General features: G+C 37.2%; 1 protein-coding gene across 1 annotated transcript in view; it reads right to left on the reverse strand.

The window, feature by feature from the left end:
- Positions 1-1,723: 1,723 nt before the first annotated feature.
- Positions 1,724-20,919, reverse strand: part of C4H12orf56 (chromosome 4 C12orf56 homolog) — an 81,523-nt gene continuing 62,327 nt past the window's right edge. The window contains exons 9-13 of the mRNA XM_047551289.1: positions 17,742-17,865; positions 14,364-14,438; positions 14,032-14,106; positions 4,453-4,631; positions 1,724-2,821 (exon numbers count right to left, since the gene is read on the reverse strand). Of these exons, the coding sequence (XP_047407245.1) occupies positions 2,695-2,821; positions 4,453-4,631; positions 14,032-14,106; positions 14,364-14,438; positions 17,742-17,865 (580 nt within the window). The 3' untranslated portion in view covers positions 1,724-2,694. The remainder of the gene's footprint in view (positions 2,822-4,452; positions 4,632-14,031; positions 14,107-14,363; positions 14,439-17,741; positions 17,866-20,919) is intronic.

The following is a 20,919-nucleotide window of genomic DNA, read 5'->3' on the forward strand; positions in this document are numbered from 1 at the left end:
TACTCCCACCCCAGGTAGAAGCACCCTCCTAGCCAGGGCATTTCTAGAAGATGAAGCAGACTTGAGTTGATCCTCTTGGTGGTGTCCTGTGGGTTCCACCATTCACCAATATATCATTTGTCTAGTTTACAGTGATGCATGCTGGTGTCCTAAGAATCTTGTCATAGTCCTCTGACTGACCATCTCTTGGGAATAATCCTTCATCTAGCAGCCTGGGATGCTCATTTTGCTCTCTTTCCAGCCCCCAAAGTAGATGCCTTGGACTCTTTATTGGGTGAGAAGGAGAAGACTTGAAAACTTTGTGGGACGATGTTGGTGACACAAAGAAAGCAGGATTATTTGGAATCGGTGTGATATCTACTGAGCCAGGATAGCAGAGAAAAACACTATCCCATTTCAGAGTGTCAAAAATTGTTTTGCAGAGAAGGTTAGAGCTGGAAGGGAACTTAGCATCCATCTCCACCATTCCACATATCAGAAGGAAGCCCAGAAAGAAGTGGGTAAGACCTGGAAAGAGGATTGAACTTGCTTGAAGTAAAATCTTTTTTTTTTTTTTTTTTTTTTTGGCTTAGAACCAGGAATAAGAAATAAGATATCCTAATATTTTTCCTCTTACTTTTTGCAAAACTTTCATTATTAAGACATTTTTAAAAGTCACACTATAATCATCTCATAGAAACAAACAAGAGTAACAGATAATTTGTAAACAAAACAATATACAAAAAATAATTTACCATTGTTTTTGAAAGTAACATTACACCAGTCTTAGTTTTAAGTCAGTACTTCATTTATGTTTACATTTTTTTGAAAAATCTTATAATTCTGCCTTTATGCATTAAATACTGGCCTAAAAACAATACAAACATATAAGAGCTTATAAATGATGGGAACCTGTATTGCTGGCAGATTAAGTCATTTCTGTAGGGACAGCCTACAGGGTGTCCATGATTGAGGCCACAGCTGACACTGCTAAGAGCAGGAACATGTGCATCTTTGATGCGTCTGAGAGGCAGAACAATGTATAAACTTTCATCTTATCTGCTGACCAGCCCCTCAGCATAGAAATTTTAAAAACTAACAGCATATGTGTGTGTACAATTTTCACATAAAGTCTTATGTTCAGAGCAGGTCTATTTTTACATAGACTGTATAGAAAGCTATGTAAATGTTAAATCTAAGAAATGCCTTGGAAATCAGTAAAAAACAATACAAATGTTATGTCTATGAAATTTGAAATTATAGAATAGTTTAAATATTGCAGAACATTAGTGATAAGAATCTGCTAAAAATCCTCAACAAATTTTGTAACTATACTTATACTATACAACGAAGGCAAATCTAGCTGGGAACTTTTGGTGGTGGGTATGTACTGAGGATTGAACATGAGTCAATCCCCAGCCCTTTTAAAATATATATTTTATTTAGAGACAGGGTCTCACTGAGTTGCTTAGTGCCTTACCAAGTTGCTGAGGCTGGCTTTGAATTCAAGATCCTCCTGCCTCAGCCTCCTGAGCTACTGGGATTACAAGTGAGAGCTACCGTGCCTGGCTCTTTTTATTTATTTATTTATTTATTTATTTATTTTTGGTGCCAGGGATTGATCCCAGGGTTGCTTAATCACTGAGCAATATCCCTAGCACTTTATTCATTTATTTTTTTTATTTTGAGATAGAGTCTCACTAAGTTGCTTTGGGACTTGCTAAATTGCTGAGGCTGGCCTTGAACTAGTGAGCCTCCTGCCTCAGCCTCTCAAACTGCTGGGATTACAGGTAAGCACCACCACACCCAACTGGGAACTCTCTTTGGAGCTGAATTTGTCTCTAATCCTTCCTCAAATCATGATAAATTCACTGGAGAGCCCAGTTCCTAAGTTCTTAGAAGTCAAAATTCCATAGCTCACAATGACACCAAAGTTAAGTATTTGTTGGATTAGTTTACAGCCATAAGAATAATAAAGAGGGCTGGGGACATAGCTCAGTTGGTAGTGTGTTTGCCTAGCATGCACAAGGCCCTGGGATCAATCCCCAGCACCACAAAAAAAGAATAACAAAGACCTTTTTAAAAATGGTTGTGGGAGAGCCATTATTGCTCATGGATAATTTCTCTTCATGGACACTCTATGGGACTGCTCAGATTCACCCAACGTACCCAAAGTAGAATGGCAGAATGCATTTGGTTTTATTAAAGAAAGTCCATGCTTCTTTACCCTTGACAAATGAGGGACTTATATTCTGTGCAGCTGTGCCTGTGTTCTCCTGCTCATTCTTCCAAAAATACTTTTCCCACTAGTTTTTACAGGTGGAAAAGGAGGATGTCATCCTATTGCTCAACATTTCTCTAATGATCACTCTGTAGTTTATACTCTATACAGTTTTTCATTATAAATTTCAATGGGTCCACACCAATTATTCTCCCTGAGCTTCTGTTCCCTTTGTAGTTTTTCACATCTTCAGAAACTTCTCTTTTTGGAGAAACACTAGTTTTAAGAACCATTTTATTTATGTCAGAGTGGGTGTAGACAGTTTTTAGTTTTTTATCTTATTTTTCTAACAGATAAACCTCAGGACCTCTTAGGTATTGATATAACATTTAGATAAAATCTTTGTTTATGGGACTCAAGAATAGTAAGATGAAATAAATAAATAAAAATGTTTCTCATAGATATCCACTCCCAATTAACATTTTATATTCTTATTAACATTTTACACATTGTTTCTTTTCAACCAATTTCAGAACTTCATGAAAAAGTTGAGTGGTTGGCTGAGTAATAGGGTAACACAATGGGAGCCTCTTTTCCAAGGCTGGCATATGAATGAAGTACCTGCAAATCACAGAAAGAAACAAAATAGAGATCTTTAAGAACACGAATTTTCATAATGGTCACATTCATTCCAGGTGGTGCCTAGTTGTGGGTATGTGCGTCTGAGCCTCAAGATTCAGTCAACATTTAAAGGTCCCCAACCTGCCCCATTTGTGACCTAGAAAACCTCTGATACGCATGCCTTTCAACTTACTGAAGCACTTTACTTTAGCAAAGGAAATGAATTTCATTAATAATGTATCAGTCATCAAAGCATTAATAAGGAAGCCAAAGGACGAGTTGAGGCACCTGCTTCTTGGTTTCGCAGGCAATGTGCAATGGGGAGTTGAAATCAAAGTGCCAAGCTGTGGAGACTGCTAGGGCAAAGTCAAGAGGAAAAAGAGGGCTTATTCCACAACCTCAGTATAGGAAAGCTGTGAAAGAGTCGAAAGTGAGAAGGTCTCCCCTGGGATGGCTAACAAGAATGGCTGTCGACCCCAAGTGCACATTAGAATCACCTGGAGAGCTTTTTAAAATGTCAGTGCTCAGGCCCAAGCCCAGAAAATTGAAACAGACTTTCTACATGGGAGACCAGACCTGGGTAACAGTATTGTTATTGGTTACTAAGGAGAGTCTAATGCAGAACAAGTTGAAAAATCCTAGCTTAAAACAAGGATCACAAACCTAAATTCAGTAATAGTGATGGTTGCAAAACACTGTGGAAAGTATTAAGAAGCCAGTGGGCAAAAATGGTGAATTTTATGCTATGTGAATATTTCTTAATGAAAAGGAAAAAGATGTGAGGAGACAGGAGTAGGGGGTGAGAACTGGGTTGTTGAACAAACCCAGAGTCAAATGAATCCTTTTTACGGAAGCCATAATGAACCCTATGGTGTACTACCACATGGAGGAAAAACAGACTTTACCAAAAGGGCCAAATTTTTTTGAAGCCAATCTAAGGCCAGAATGGATGTCTCCACAGCCTTCTATGTCTTCATCCAAACCAGGAACAAAGCAATGCCAGCTACACCCTTTCATCTTAAGGCAGACACAACCCAGATTTTTTCCTTCATAGGTGCTAATGCAGGCTGTACAACTAAGTATGCTTGGCTTTGCCAGCCTATAAATAGAAGTGGAACCCCTGAGGTGCAAGAGAACAGGCTTGCTGATGAAACCAGTGCTAGCTACTGCTCTTTCTTACTGTTCTGGTACTAAGAGTAAGAGAAGGTTAAATGAAACCAAAAACTCATTAACAGTGTTCATTAATTGTTCCTCCATTATCTATTGATTTTTTCCAGTGATTCAATTGAATTCACAGTCCATAATTTACCATTCTCTTCCTTAGGGTTTATTACTCTTAATTACTCACAGCAGGTTACAATCATTACTACTTCTGTGAGATGCCAGCTGCAAGAAAGACAATGAGTGAGAAAGAGTTCTTCAAAAAGAGTTTGATGTTTCACTAGTAATTTCTGACATGGAATATATTTTGAATAGCAATGGTTCTTAGAAGTCCCCCAAATCCATCCTTTCCTCTGATCAAAGGGCAATATTATTAAAGACCTACATGTTGGGCCATGTTGCAGGTCTGTATTAAAAAAAAAAAAAAAGTGGTCATATTGCAGATTAGATGCAGATTTTTTTTTTCTTACCTGAATTCTTCACTGTAGTCATTCCTGATATACTCAGCTAGGGTCTTGCTGTACTGTAGGCAGCTCTTGAGAATGTAAAACTGCTGATACAACAGAACTGCTTGACAAGGACTCAGCAGCTGCAATGAAACTGAAAGCCCCTTCACTACTTGCTTCACAATACCGGCCACAAAGGTAACCTGGACAAGGAAAATGCACTTACATGTAAGTTACACACAACCTACAAGAGCCCCTATTTCAGCTAAAGTGTCATGTTCAAATCTAGGTAGAAGCCCTCACCACCCTTGCACCAATGCCTCTGCACTATTTCTCACTGAAATGGTACTCAGCCCCAAATCATAAGTTTTGAATTTCTTCAATGCTTTTTTTTAACTGAGTAAGATAATCACAGCTGACTAATATGGAGGTGGTGCATTTGATAATCCTGAGTCTCTCTGCTTGCGGATTTCTCTCAGATGGACTGTTGCTGCTCATGCTGTATAGAATTGAGTTAATATTGATGCTTTCAATGATGTTAGTGATTCTTTGCCTTTTGCCACCCTTCATTCTGATGTGCTTCATGATTACAGACTGGTCTTGTACTCAGCTCAATTCCTTTGGGGAATCAGCTCTAAAGGCTGATAAAGGAGTCTCCCTATTGTTTGGAATCCTGCAGATCCATATTTTCACCCCTCAGTTCAGATGACAGGGCCTACAACCACTGCACAATTAGGGGTCATGCGTCTTGCACATATGGGCTTCTGTTGTTAACAGTAAAAATTATGGCACCCCTAAGTGGACCTAAAATTGGTTGGGTTCTGTGCACTGCTGCAGGAGCCAAGATCAGGGGCTCAGTCTTTGTATAAGGCAGTTTGTTGTTCCACTTACAAGTGTCTGGCCACAGCCAGCTTTTTGTAAACATATGTCATAGGAATCTGACAAGAGAATCTAGATTCCACAGGACAGATTCAACATTGCTGTGGAAAAACAGCTCAAAGCAGGGAACACTCTTGGTCCCCAGAAGCATGATCATATATGGAAAGAGAACAATTGCCTCATGTTAAGTCCTCTAGTAGCAATGAAAATTTAGTTTGGAATATTTGCTTTTGAAGAAATTCCAATTTAGTGTATGTATGCATGAATGAATAAAGGGAAATTAAGCTTGGGAAGTGAGAATAGATTAAGGGCTAGAGACTTTATTATTAATGAAGTAGATACTTTATTCAACATTTATTATGTGCCTAACACAACAGATACAGCTCACACCCTTATGACACTTGAAATCTATTGAGAAAGACATTGTATCAGTAATGATGGAATAGGTAATGTTATGGAAACAAACCTCCAGAACTACCAGTGCTTTGCATAAAACAGCAAAGGTTAATTGCTTGCTTACACTGTATGTCCCTCTTGAGTTGTTAGGGGCCCTGTTCATTGTAGTTACTCAGGGTCATCAGCTGGTGGAGCAGTCACCACATGGAACATTGACAGTCACCATGCCAGAAGGAAAAAGAATGGAGAGAAGAATGCACTGGCTCTTACAGTTTCTGCCCAGAAGTGACAGGCTACTCGGGCTCACATTTTATTTGCCAAAGCAAGAACAGAGACCCACCTAATTTCAAGTGGTAAGGGAAGTAGAATCATACCATGTGCCTAGGAAAGAGAGAGCCAGGCTGTGCCACTAATGGCTATCACAGGGCAGAACCATATGATAGCACAAATATAATCTGCAGCATTGACAATTCATATGAAGATGATCCTGCTGCGCACTATGTGTGCCTATTTAGGGGAAGCCTAACCTAGTCAGGGGGTCAGAGAATCATCCGCTGCTTCACTGCTTCCCTAGAGGAAGTGCCAGTGAGGCCTGAAAGATGAGAAGGAGTCAACTAGGGGGGAAAGGAGGGATGAGCACTGCAGACAGCAATACTGCTGTGGTTTGAATTTGTGCCCCAGTGTTCATGTGTTAGAGACTTAATCCCTAATTCAACAGTGTTGTGAGATGGATGAATGTTGTTATCTATAGCGATGCCCACTGGAGTAAGTTTGATATTGCAAGAGTGAATTTGATACTAAAGTGAGTTCACCCCTCTGCCCCACATGTGCTCTCTTGCCCCTCCCTTCAGCCATGGGACGATATAGCAAGAAGCCCTCACCAGATGTAGCCCCTCAATCTTGACCTTTCTAGCCTGCAGAACCATGAGTGAAATAAATATCTGTTCTTTATAAATTACCCAGTCTGTGTTAGTTTCTTATAGCCACACAAAGTAGACTAAGCCAGATACAGAGGTAACAGATAGGTCCTGTGATAGTCAGTGGTGGAAGCAAGGTGGGCAATGAATAAGAGCCCCACATAGTTGGATGAATGAGAGACCAGATGAGGCTGTACAGCCAGAGCTCTCAGGGCCTTGAAGGCCATTTTAAGAACTCTAGCCTTAATTCAGGGAAAAACTGCTGAGATATTTAAAGCAAGGAATAACAATCAGATTTTTATTGTAAATAGCTCCCTCTGGCTGTAATCTAGGGGGAAGACAAAGTTAAACCATTTATTTGGGAATGTAGGGCCAGGATGGTGAATGCTGGCACAAAGTGCACAGATGATTCCCACTGTTATGTTCATATTTGATGTTTTTTTTTCCTTCCTCCATTCTTGCCCCCCTCCCACCCCGCATTATGTGTCATCATCCGCTTATCAGCGAGATCATTCGTCCTTTGGTTTCTTTTTTTTTTTTTTTTTTGCCGTGCTGGGGATCAAACCCAGGGCTTTGTGCTTGCAAGGCAAGCACTCTACCGACTGAACTATCTCCCCAGCCGTGTCCTTTGGTTTTTTGAGATTGGCTTATCTCACTTAGCATGATATTCTCCAATTTCATCCATTTGTCTGCAAATTCCATAATTTTATTATTCTTTATAGCTGAGTAATATTCCATTGTGTGTGTGTGTGTGTGTGTGTATATCACAGTGAGATATATATATATATAGATATATAGATATATATATCACATCACAGTTTCTTTATCCATTCATCAATTGAAGGACATCTAGGTTGGTTCCACAGTCTGGCTCTCGTGAATTGAGCAGCTATGAACATTGATGTGGCTCTGTAGTATGCTGATTTTAAGTCCTTTGGGTATAGGCCGAGGAGTGGGATAGCTGGGTCAAATGGTGGTTCCATTCCAAGCTTTCTGAGGAATCTCCACACTGCTTTCCAGAATGGCTGCACTAATTTGCAACCCCACCAGCAATGTATGAGTGTACGTACCTTTTCCCCCACATCCTTGCCAACACCTATTGTTGCTTGTATTCTTGATAATCGCCATTCTAATTGGGGTGAGATGGCATCTTAGAGTAGTTCTGATTTGCATTTCTCTTATTACTAGAGATGTTGAACATTTTTTCATATATCTGTTGATTGCTTGTAGATCTTCTGTGAAGTGTCTGTTCATTTCCTTAGCCCATTTGTTGATTGGATTATTTGCATTCTTGGTGTAGAGTTTTTTAAGTTCTTTATATATTCTGGAAATTAGTGCTTTATCTGAAGTATGAATGGCAAAGATATTCTCCCACTCTGTAGGTTCTCTTTTCACATTGCTGATAGTTTCCTTTGCTGAGAGAAGCTTTTTAGTTTGAATCTATCCCAGCTATTGATTCTTGCTTTTATTTCTTGTGCTATGGGAGTCCTGTTAAGGAAGTGTGATCCTAAGCCGACATGTTGAAGATTTGGACCTACTTTTTCTTCTATAAGATGCAGGGTCTCTGGTCTGATTCCAAGGTCCATGGTCCATTTTGAGTTGAGTTTTGTGCAGGGTGAGAGATAGGGGTTTACTTTCATTCTGCTGCATATGGATTTCCAGTTTTCCCAGCACCATTTGTTGAAGAGGCTATCTTTTCTCCACTGCATATTTTTGGCCCCTTTGTCTAGTATGAGCAAATTGTATTTATTTGGGTTTGTGTCCATGTCCTCTATTCTGTACCATTGATCTACCTGTCTATTTTGGTGCCAATACCATGCCGTTTTTGTTACTATTGCTTTGTAGTATAGTTGAAGTTCTGGTATTGCAATGCCCCCTGTTTCATTCTTCCTGCTGAGGATTGCTTTAGCTATTCTGGGTTTCTTATTCTTCCAGATGAATTTCATGATTGCTTGTTCTATTTCTGCAAGGTACATCATTGGGATTTTAATTGGAATTGCATTGAATCTGTATAGCACTTTTGGTAGTATGGCCATTTTGACAATATTAGTTCTGCCTATCCAAGAACATGGGAGATCTTTCCATCTTCTAAGGTCTTCCTCAATTTCTTTCTTCAACGTTTTGTAGTTTTCATTGTAGAGATCTTTTACCTCTTTGGTTAGATTGATTCCCAAGTATTTTTTTTTTTTTGAGGCTATTGCAAATGGAGTTGTTTTCCTCATTTCCCTTTCAGATATTTCATCACTTGTGTATGAAAATGCTTTAGATTTATGCATGTTGATTTTATAGCCTGCTATTCTGCTGAATTCATTGATGAGGTCTAGAAGTTTTCTGGAGGAATTTTTTGGATCCTCTAAATATAGAATCATGTCATCAGCAAATAGTGACAGCTTAAGTTCCTCTTTTCCTATTCATATCCCTTTAATTTCTTTAGTCTGTCTAATTGCTCTGGCTAGTTTCAAGGACAGTGTTGAATAGAAGTGGTGAAAGAGGACATCCCTGTCTTGTTCCCATTTTTAAAGGGAATAGTTTCAGTTTTTCTCCATTAAGAATGATGTTGGGGGTTGGGGTTGTGGCTCAGTGGCAGACCACTTGCCTAGTATGTGTGAGGCACTGGGTTCAATTCTCAGCACCGTATGTAAATAAATAAGTAAAATTTACACAAGGTCCATCAACAACTAATAAAAATATTTAAAAAAAAAAAGAATGATGTTGGCCATGGGCTTAGCATAAATAGCCTTTACAATGTTCAGGTATGTTCCTACTATCCCTATTTTTTCTAGTGTTTTGAGCATGAAGGGGTGTTGTATTTTGTCGAATGCTTTTTCTGCATCAATTGAAATAACCATATGATTCTTATCCTTAAGTCTATTGACATGATGGGTTACGTTTATTGATTTACGGATGTTAAACCATTCTTGCATTCCAGGGATGAACCCCACTTGATCGTGGTGCACAATTTTCTAATATGTTTTTGGATACAGTTTGCCAATATTTTGTTAAGGATCTTTGCATCTATATTCATCAAGGATACTTGTCTAAAATTTTCTTTCCTTGATGTGTCTTTTCCTGGTTTGGGTATGAGGGTGATATTAGCTTCAGAGAATGAGTTTGGTAGGGTACCCTCCTTTTCTGTTTCCTGAAATACTTTGAGAAGTATTGGAATGAGTTCTTCTTTGAAGGTCTTGTAGAACTCGACTGAGAATCCGTCTGGTCCTGGGCTTTACTTGGATGGTAGGTTTTTAATGGCTTCTTCTATTTCATTGCTTGATATTGATCTGTTTAAATTGTATATGTCCTCCTGGTTCAGTTTGGGAAGAGCATATGTCTCTAGAAATTTGTCAATGTCTTCAGTAGTTTCTATTTTGTTGGAACACAGATTTTCAAAGTAGCTTCTCATTATGATCTGTATCTCAGTGGTGTTTGTCATGATATTTCCTTTTTCATCATGAATTTTAGTAATTTGAGTTTTCTCTCTCCTTCTCTTTGTTAGTGTGGCTAAGGGTTTGTCTATTTTGTTTACTTTTTCAAAGAACCAACTTTTTGTTTTGTCAATTTTTTCAATTGTTTCTTTTGTTTCAATTTCATTGATTTCAGCACTGATTTTAAGTATTTCCTGTCTTCTACTACTTTTGCTGTTATTCTGTTCTTTTTTTTCTAGGGCTTTGAGCTGTAATGTTAGGTCATTTAGTTGTTGACTTTTCATTCTTTTCTGGAATGTGCTCCATGCAATGAATTTTCCTCTTAGTACCACTTTCATAGTGTCCCGGATATGATATGTTGTATCATCGTTCTCATTGACCTCTAAGAATTTTTTTATTTCCTCCCTGATGTTTTCTTGTATCCATGTTTCATTCAATAGCATATTATTTAGTCTCCAAGTGTTGGAGTAATTTCCCTTTTTTATTTTGTCATTGATTTCTACTCTCAGTCCATTATGATCTGATAGAACACACAGCAGAATCTCTATTTTTTGCATGTCCTAAGGGCTGCTTTGTGGCATAAATATGGTCTATTTTTGAGAAGTTTCCATGTGCTGCTGAGAAGAAAGTGAATCCACTCATTGATGGATGGAATATTCTATATATGTCTATTAAGTCTAGGTTATTGATTGTGTTATTGAGTTCTATGGTTTCTTTGGTTGGTTTTTGTTTGGAAGATCTATCTAGTGGTGACAGCAGTGTGTTAAAGTCACCCAGAATTATTGTGTTGTGGTCTATTTGATTCCCGAAATTGAGAAGGATGTGTTTGATGTATAGGGATGCACCATTGTTTGGGGCATAAATATTTACTATCGTTATGTCTTCCTGATTTATGGTTCCCTTAAGCAGTATGAAATGTCCTTCTTTATCCTTTCTGACTAACTTTGGCTTGAAGTCCACTTTATCTGATATAAGGATGGAAACCCCCACTTTTTTACTGAGTCCATGTGTGTGGTAGGTTTTTTCCCATCCTTTCACCTTTAGTCTGTGGATGTCATTTTCCATGAGATCAGTCTCTTGCAGGCAGTATATTGTTGGGTCTTTCTTTTTAATCCATTCTGCCAGTCTATGTCTTTTGATTGATGAGTTTAGGCCATTAACGTTCAGGGTTATTATTGAGATATGATTTGTATTCCCAGTCATTTGGGCTTATTTTTGGTTTTGAAGTTGGCTTGGTTTCTCTTTTGAGTGGTTTTTCTCTAAGGTAGTTCCTCCCTTTGCTGACCTCCATTGTTGTTTTTCATTTCCTCCTCATGGAATATTTTGTTGAGAACATTCTGTAGTGCAGGCTTTCTATTTGTAAATTCTTTTAACTTTTGTTTATCATGGAAGGATTTTATTTCATCTTCAAATCTGAAGGTTAGTTTTGCTGGATGTAGGATTCTTGGTTGGCAACCATGTTCTTTCAGAGCTTGAAATATGTTGTTCCAGGCCCTTCTAGCTTTTAGAGTCTGGGTTGAGAAGTCTGCTGCTATCCGTATTGGTTTCGACCTATATGTAATCTGATGCTTTTCTCTCGTGGCCTTCAAAATCCTATCTTTATTTTGAATGTTAGGCATTTTCATTATAATGTGCCATGGTATGGATCTGTTGTGATTTTGTGCATTTGGTGGTCTGTAAGCCTCTTGTATTTGATTTTCCATTTCATTCTTCAGGTTTGGGAAATTTTTTGATATTATTTCGTTGAATAGGTTGTTCATTCCTTTGGTTTGTATCCCTGTGCCTTCCTCAATCCCAATAATTCTTAAATTTGGTCTTTTCAGGATGTCCCATAGTTCTTGGAGATTCTGTTCATGATTTCTTACCATCCTCTCTGTTTGGGCAACTTTATTTTCAAGATTAAATATTTTGTCTTCATTGTCTGAGGTTCTGTCTTCCAAGTGGTCTAGTCTCGTGGTGATGCTTTCCATTGAGTTTTTTATTTGGTTTATTGTTTCCTTCATTTCAAGGATTTCCATTTGGTTTTTTTTGAGAATCTCTCTTTGTTGAAATGATCTTTTGCTTCCTGCAGTTGGTCTTTCAACTGCTTATTGGTATTATCATTCATTGCCTGCATTTGCTCTCTTATCTCATCCTTTACTTCACAAATCATCTTAATCACGTATAATCTGAAGTCCTTTTTTGACATTTCTTCGACCATACTGTCATTGGATTCTATTAATATAGAATCTAGATTTGTTTGGATCATTTTCTTCCCTTGTTTTTTCATGTTGTTCATGTATCTTCCCCTCTAGCAGTGCAGATCTGGGGTATTGTAGATTTCCCCCTATAGGCTTATAGTGGCCCTATAGGTTTCCAAAACCTTTTCTTTAAGGGGAGATCAATATTAGCAGTTCCCAATTCAGACACTATGCAATCCTAGACCAAATAGCCCCTATGAGAACAATAACAAAATTGTCATAATAAACAGAATGAGTTCAAATATTATCTTCAGTATAACAAACAGATTTGCAATAAGGTCTGCAGTTTCTAATGGAGGACAAAGAGGATGCAGAGGGATGTAGGATGTAACTGTTAATGGGATAAGAAAAGAATATACAGAAGTTCTAGATAATAGAAAGTGTGAGAGTGTAATCAAAAGAAATTGGATGTTAGCACACAAAAAGGGAGAAAGAGACTCTGAGGGAACAGGTAAACAAAAGGAAAAAAGAGCCAAAAAAGTAAAGAAATAAAAACTTAAAATTGTTCCATAAGGAGAAAAAAGAAAATCTACAGTATATCAGTTGTGTAGTATTCAAACCTTCCGGTCTTCAGTAGCCTGATGCATGAGAGGCACCTGACAATGAGCTTCAAGTCTCCAGCAGGCATCTCAGGATGGGATTTGCCCTACCTAAAGATCGCAGCTACAGCTTCCAGAATTATCCAAGATGGCCATTCTGGCTTCCAAATGTGTTGGCAAATGGGGAGCTGCAGCTTGGGGAGTGGACGTGGTCAGCTGGAGGTCCTGGAGGTGGGGTGCAGTTGGTCAGGCAGGGGTCCTGGAGGTCAGGTGTGTTTGGTGTGGTTGTGGGATACTGGAGGCCAGGTGGAATCAGTCAGTCTGGGGTCCGGGTGATAAGGCGCAGTCAGTTGGTCTGGGGGTCCTGGTGGCAGGGAGCAGTCGATGTGAGGGCCCCGGAGGCAGGGAGTGATTGGTCGGGCTGAGGGATCCTGGAGATGGGGCTCAGTCAGTCTGGTCAGGGGTCCTACGGGGCCTGGCTGTTGTCTCAAAATGGCGGCAGCCACGTGTAATCAAACCTGCAGGTACTGTCACAGTGAACTTCCAGGCAACAGCAGGCAGCTGGCGCTCCACTGGCGGTTGGAAATCAGTTTGCTGACTGCCGTAGGACGATCAGGAGGTGAACCTCGTGAGGTGGGTAATGGATAGGTGTAAGGTAGGCGATGGACAGGCAAGAGGGAGGCAAATGGTGGATGATAGGTGCCTGACAGTGAGCAATCTGCACTCAAAAAAGGCGTCGATATGCTGGCATACTGCAGGTGATCACAGTAGACAAATGGGGTAAACAGCAGGGGATCGATAAGCAGCAAAAACTGCCTCACCAAGAAACAGATATCCTCTGCTTGAAACGGGAGTTATGGAGTGACAAGGAACACAGCCTCCCTCTAATCCGCTATCTTGGATCTCCATATTTGATGTTTAAGGTGAGGGTTAATCTTTTTTATTTAATTATAATATCCTATGTTTATTTTAGGAGTTCTTCACAAAACAAAAATCATCTTTAAGATATCATTTCAGTGCCTTAAAAGCTCAAGTCTCAAATGTAAAGACATTTTATTTTAATTAAATAATAAAATTGTCAAATTTATATCCAGTTTTATAAGCTGCTTGACCACATCATAGAGAAAATTTGTGTTTAATTGATCAAGCACAGTAGCTTCTGTTTAGTTAGACCTGAACAGTGATTTTTGTTTTACTTCTAGGTACTTACTATTGGAGGACAACTTTGTAGAAAGGACATCATCCAGCTAATAGCAAACTTTGTAGAGCCCAATCCAAGGTTTCCCTAAAAACTCAAAGAAATAAGTTATGAAGTTCAGATTATATATAAAAGGACACTTGTTCTCTAATACATTTTTATCCTGATTAATTGAATCTTTAAAATCAGTATTTGTTAAATAAGGTAGATAAGCACTTAAGAGCAAAGGTACTATCGTGTAATTCAACCAGTTTCGGAGACCATCTCTAGTATAGGCATTTTGGACATAATAGTAACCATAATATGTATAATCATGAAGATATATAATAAAAATAAATGTATACCTGCTGAAAGACAAGAAGTATCTCATATAAAAGTGCTGTTGCTGTATCTGTGTATTCCAGGATAAGCTTCTGTAACTACAGTTTTCAAAAATAATCAATATATTATTATAGGCTGAGCCAGAAAATAGTAATTCCTCTTAGTTCCCTTTAGATACTTATAAAACTGTTTCTTATTAACCAGGAGTTTAATTAGTGCAATGCATTTTCTTGTTCCATTTGATTTAGTCATTCTCAAGAAAGTGACTCTAATAAAGAGACTATAAGTTTAATAATGGACCAAAAATCAGATCAGGGAAAGAAGATACAATGATCCACAGAATACTAACACAAAATCAGTCACTTCAATAACCTTATATCCTTTCAAGAAAATGCTTCCCAGAATTGAAGTGGGAGATTCTCTAAGAAATTTATTTAGACTTACACCCAACTCAAACTATGATCCCATCTGTAGTACGGGTAAATGCACATTAAGGTCATTTTGTTGCTCTCCAAAACCCCAGGAAGTTGGGGAGGTTGTCTTCTGGCACATAGGCCACTTGAAGCATGAGAAATGCCCATGGCCTTGCTACAGAACAACACATTCTTCCGAACACATTCTTTACAGGGGAGAACTCTAGTTTGAAATCTCCCTCCCTCTTATATCTTGGAACAAAGCTTTACATTATCCCCTGATGGACACACGAATAGCCCAGGTGCAACAGATCAAAAAGTCTGAAAACCTGAAATCCAGACCCATCTATTCTGCCCACAAGATATTTTCATATAGAAATACCACTGGCTTATCAAGTTAAACCCAAAACCATGCTCAGTGTTCTCTGTGAGTCTATTTCTCTTACTGTAATTCTTATCTGACTCTCAGGTCACAGTCTAAGTCATCTTCTAATCTTTATACTTTATTTTTACATGAATTTACCTACTCAATTTCTTAAAAATTTCTGGAATCTATTCTCTTTACAATTACCATCTCTCTTCTTTTCTTAATTTATTTATTCAACAAATATGCTTCAGACACTGTGGTAGGTGTTGGGGATACAATGAAGAACAACAGACATGGTCCTTGCCATCATGGAATATATAATCTAGTTTACAAACTGATATCAATCTAACAATCAAATAAATGCATAGTTAAAAACTGAGTCCAAGGCTATGAAAGAAAAGTACAGGAAGCTATGAGAGCTCTGAAGAGGAGAGCTACTCTCTTCTAGGGGTCAGAGAAGACTTCCTTCCAGGCTATGTCATTCTTCCCTCATCTCAACAACTGCACTAGCATCTTTTTTTTATTTTTTATTTTTTACAGACTGCATTTTGATTCATTGCACACAAATGGGGTACATCATTTTGTTTCTATGGTTGTGCACGATGTAGATTCATACCATTCGTGTAATCATACGTGTACATAGGGTTATGTTATCTGTTTCATTCTGCCATTTTTCATACCCCCCCTCATTTCCCTCTACATAATTTTTTTTAATATTTTTTTTTTTTAGTTCTAGATAGACACAATACCTATATTCATTTTATGTGGTGCTGAGGATCGAACCCAGTGACCCACACATACGAGGCAAGCGCTCTACCACTGAGCCACAGTCCCAGCCCCCCCTCTACATAATTTAAAGTTCCTCCATTCTTCTCTCACCCCCCATCCCACCACCCCCATTATGTATCATCATCCACTTATCAGGGAAAACATTCGGCCTTCGGTTTTTTGTGATTGGCTTATTTCACTTAGCATGATATTCTCCAATTCCATCCATTTATCTGCAAATGCCATAATATTATTCTTCTTTATGGTTGAATAATATTCTATTGTGTATATATACCACAGTTTCTTTATCCATTCATCTGTTGAAATAACCCAATCAATAAAGGGGCCGAGGTACTGGACAGGCAATTTAGAAGACATACTGGCAATTAATAAATTTATGAAAAAGTGTTCAACATGTCTAGTAATTAGAGAAATGCAAATTAAAACAACTCTAAGATTTCATCCTACTCTAATTAGAATGACTATTATCAAGAATGCAAACAATAATAGATGTTGGCATGGATGTGGGGGAAAAGGCACATTTATATATTGCTGGTGGAGATGCAAATTGGTGCAGTTACTCTGGAAAGCAGTGTGGAGATTCCTCAGAAAACTTGGAATGGATCCACCTCTTGACCCAGTTATCCCACTCCTCCGTTTATACCCAAAGGACTTAAAATTAGCATACGACAGTAAAACAACCACATCAATGTTCATAGCAGCTCAATTCACAATAGCCAGATTGTGGAACCAACCTAGATGCCCTTCAACAAATAAATGGATAAAGAAACTGCACTAGCATCTTAACCACCCTGCCTGAGTCTTGCTTCTAATCCACTCTTTAATATTCTGTCATTGAAAGTGTATTGCAGATACTCCATAGACAGTTTGTAATTATATATTTCTGGAAATATTTGATTAATATCTGTCCCTCTCATCAGTTTGTAAACTAGTGAAAGTAGAGATTGTGTGTTTTGCTTACTGTTTGGACCCCCTTCCTAGCATACTATCTGCTAATAACAGATGCCAATAAATATATACTGAGTGAATGAGTAAATGAATTTTCTAAAACATAATTTCAATTGTATGTTTATGAACTATCAAATCATGTACATCCTTTACAAATTTTTTCTATGTTGACTTGGCTTAAAATAAATTAATAATAAACTGATTTATTCTCTCAAAATACACAGTTGATACTCAATTTGATATTTCCAATGTTTCATTACAACCTTAGGAAAATAAGTAATTCTCACTACTCATATAGGCAAAGAAATGGACAAAAATGGAATTCATGCACATCAATATTGTACATAGAAACACATAAGCATATTATGTAAGTTTTAAAGAAAGTTAATTATTTTCCTTAGTATACATACCTTAAAACAAATAAAATGGCATATTAATAATGACAATAGTTATCTGTTTTTACATTAATAACAAAATATCTATTCTTTGATTTAAATATGTGTATATATTCTACAGTGTCATGGTCCACGTTAAAAGACAAGAAGCCACCGGGTGCAGTGGTGCACGCCTGTACTCCCAGTGGCTCAGGAGGCTGAGACAGGAGGATTGTGAGTTCAAAGCCAGACTCAGCAATGGTGAGGTGCTAAGCAACTCAGTGAGACACTGTCTCTACCTAAAATACAAAATAGGACTGGGGATGTGGCTCAGTGGTAGAGTGCTTGCCTTGCACATAGGAGGCACTGGGTTCAATCCTCAGCACCACATAAAAATAAATGAATGAAATAAAGTATTGTGTTCATCTACAGCTAAAAAAAAATTTGTTTTAAAAGACAAGAAACCACATTCCCTAAATAATTAGTATGCTCCCAAAATTCTCACCTCACCTTAGCATCAAAAGACATTTCAGCTAAAGTTGAATCAGCCACCAATTGGATATCAAATACAGGACAAGATTTTGGAATCTGAGGCTTGCTAATTAAAATTACCAAGAGATTAAATAGTGTTCCCCTGAAAAAATAAACATAAAAGGCAGTTAATGAATAAAGTTTTAAAAAGAAAAACAGTGAAACCAAGCTTGCAGACACATCTCGATTAAACTTTTGGACCCTTGGACATGCAGATGTCTAAAAATAAGAAATATTTATTTTGAAATAAGAAATTTAAATAAAAATGCAATTTCTTGGGGGGAGGGGGGGTTGGCCCAGAATAAGTCTACTTCTGGAAGTTCAAATAGCTTGAAAAATTTACCAAATCTAGATTTAAGGGAGACTCTGGTGATTTCAAGTATAGTAATATTTTCCAAATGATTTTTTTATGGATTACTAATTCCAGGCAATATTTTGATCAAAATAGATTCTGTGGTCAAAAAAAGTGTGGGAAATACTTGGTTACACTAAGCTTAGTTTACCGGATATCTTTTACTACAGGACTTCTCAGAGGCTTTACTATGGTAATATGCGCTGCAAATCTTTGATACAAAGAAATAGTATAGAGCATTTCTTTTTTTTAGTTGATTTTTAAATTAACAAATAAAATTATATGTTTATAGTGTACAAAATGATGTTTTGAAATATAAACACTGTGTATACAACGTGGAATAGCTGAATGAAGCTAAGTAGCTTATGCATTACCTCTCATACTTAAAAATTTGTAATGAGAACACTTAAAATCAACTCCTAGCAGTTTCCAAATATATACAAAGTTGTTATGAGCTGTAGTCCCCATGTCATACAATAGATCACTTGAACTTATTCCTCTTGTCTAACTGAAATGCTGCACCCTTTGACCACATCCCAGTTCCACCAGCCCCACCCTGGTAACTGCCATTCTACTCTGTTTCTTTGAATTCAACATTTTCAGGTTTTACAAATAATGAATATCATATGGAATTTGTCTTTCTGTGCCTGGATTATTTCACTCAGTATAGTGTCCTCCAGCTTCACCCATGTTGTCATAAATGACAGGACTTCTTAATTTTAAGGTTGAAAGCATTCTATTGTGAATGTATGTCGCATTTTCTTTTTTCTTGCATCCATTAATAGACACTTAGGTGGATTCCACATCTTGGCTATTATGAAAAATGTTCAGTATTCTTAAAATGCTTATTTGATTCCAAGTGTTATGACTCCAGAAAATTTTTAACAGAACATTTTAGGGTTTTACTATTTTATTGAATACCACTAGCTATTAGTTAATAAAACTAACATTAAACCTCAGGTCTTTTGCTTCAAATGTAGTATACTGTACATTAACCTACATGAATTACTCACTTAAAAGCTACTACATGTTTGAATAATATATGGTACCCAACTATTTGAAAATAAAGACAAAATTCACAATTCAAAGTGTGCATCCTGAGGAGCTGGACCAGTAACACCATCTTCAAATGTTAAGAATAACCCATGTACAATTGAATAGGAGCAGAAATCAGACCACTAGAAAATCAGTTGACTAGCTGTACATGGTGGCACATACATATAGTCCCAGCTACTGAGGAGGCTGAGGCAAGATTATCACTTGGACCCAGAAAGGAGTTTGAGACCAGTCTGGGCAGCACAGTGATATCTCATTTCAAAACAAAAAAGAAAATCCATTGCCCAATTAAAGACAATATCAGAGTAGATTTGAGACATAGGAGTAGTAACAGAATTTAAGAATAAACTATACAAAATTCTCTATAACCATAAGCATTCCTTTTATAATGGAATAAAGGAATAAATAATCTGTGTTTAGTAATGCTTGAGACTTCTAATCTTTTTACAATAATTTAAATCATACTATGATAAGAAGCTTATAATCAACTCAAAAATTCTAATTCTTATGTCTGGAAAAGAAGACTCATTATCAATATATTTCTCCAAAAAGCAGGACAAATCCTATAGAATATTCACTAAAGTTTTATGAAATCTATTTAAAATGGCTAGTTTTACTTTTAGAAGATCTTTCAAAAATCACAGAACACTCCTATTACAAGCTTTTCCTGATATTGTTTGAATTGACGTTCCATTTATTGTTATATTTAATTATAGTCCTTCATTTTCAGTAACAGCTTTTTTCAAAGCTAAGGAAAGGAACTCTCAAATTCTGGGTCACTTACTGTGATAATACATAAGTTCAACTCTAACAATATTAAAATATGAAAAGATGTGGCACATTTCAAGAAGAATAAAGCAAAGTGCATTGAAACTAATAAAATCCCTACTTATGAAAATAAAGAGGGAAATGCTAAAATGAATAACTGCTTTTTATGTGCTCAAATGAAATTTAATTTGAAACCCACCCCTCTGTCAACTCACTTAATTTAAAATCCAGTAGGTCAACAATTTTAATCAAAATGGTAGTTTTATCCTGAAAATACTTACAGGATTGACATCCCAGGCTTAAAAATAGCCCCAACAATTTAAAACTTTTATTCTTCAATTTGTATTATTTCCAGCATATGAATTTTTAATGCATTTCAATATACTTTAAAATACAGACTTTAGGGACAAACATAGTTTCTTAAGTCAGTCTATGATATTTTGGAGGGCAGAATTGTACTTTGGCTTCCAGGATTCTCACCTCCTAGTATTCATTTTGTATAGAATTCTTTTCTTTAAGTTTGGGCAGTACCTATGAATATGCTTTTCTAATCACTTATGATTATATTAGATGAGAAAGGTGAAGGGATTTTGCAAATTTAATTATGGTCTCTAATTAATTGACTTTTTTAGCCAATTCAAAGAGGAGTATCCTGGGTGAGCCTGTTCTAATGAATGAGCCCTTTAAAAGAGAACTTGAGCCTTTCCTGAGCTCAGAGAGATGTTCCTGCCAAGCAACAAACTGCACAAGTTCTATAGCTCTATAGAAATCAATTCTGGCAGCAACCATCCAGATGACCTTGGAAGAGAACCCCAGCCCAGATGACACCTGTGCCAAAATTCCTGACTCTCAGAAATTGTAAGGTAGTAAATATATGTTATTTTAAGTTACTAAGCTTGTAATAATTTGTTACACGACAACAGAAGACTACTGTTATATAAACACTTACTGTGATAATTAACTACTATGGATAACATGACT

This window comes from Sciurus carolinensis, chromosome 4 (assembly GCF_902686445.1).
Source record: "Sciurus carolinensis chromosome 4, mSciCar1.2, whole genome shotgun sequence".
NCBI lineage: Eukaryota > Metazoa > Chordata > Mammalia > Rodentia > Sciuridae > Sciurus > Sciurus carolinensis.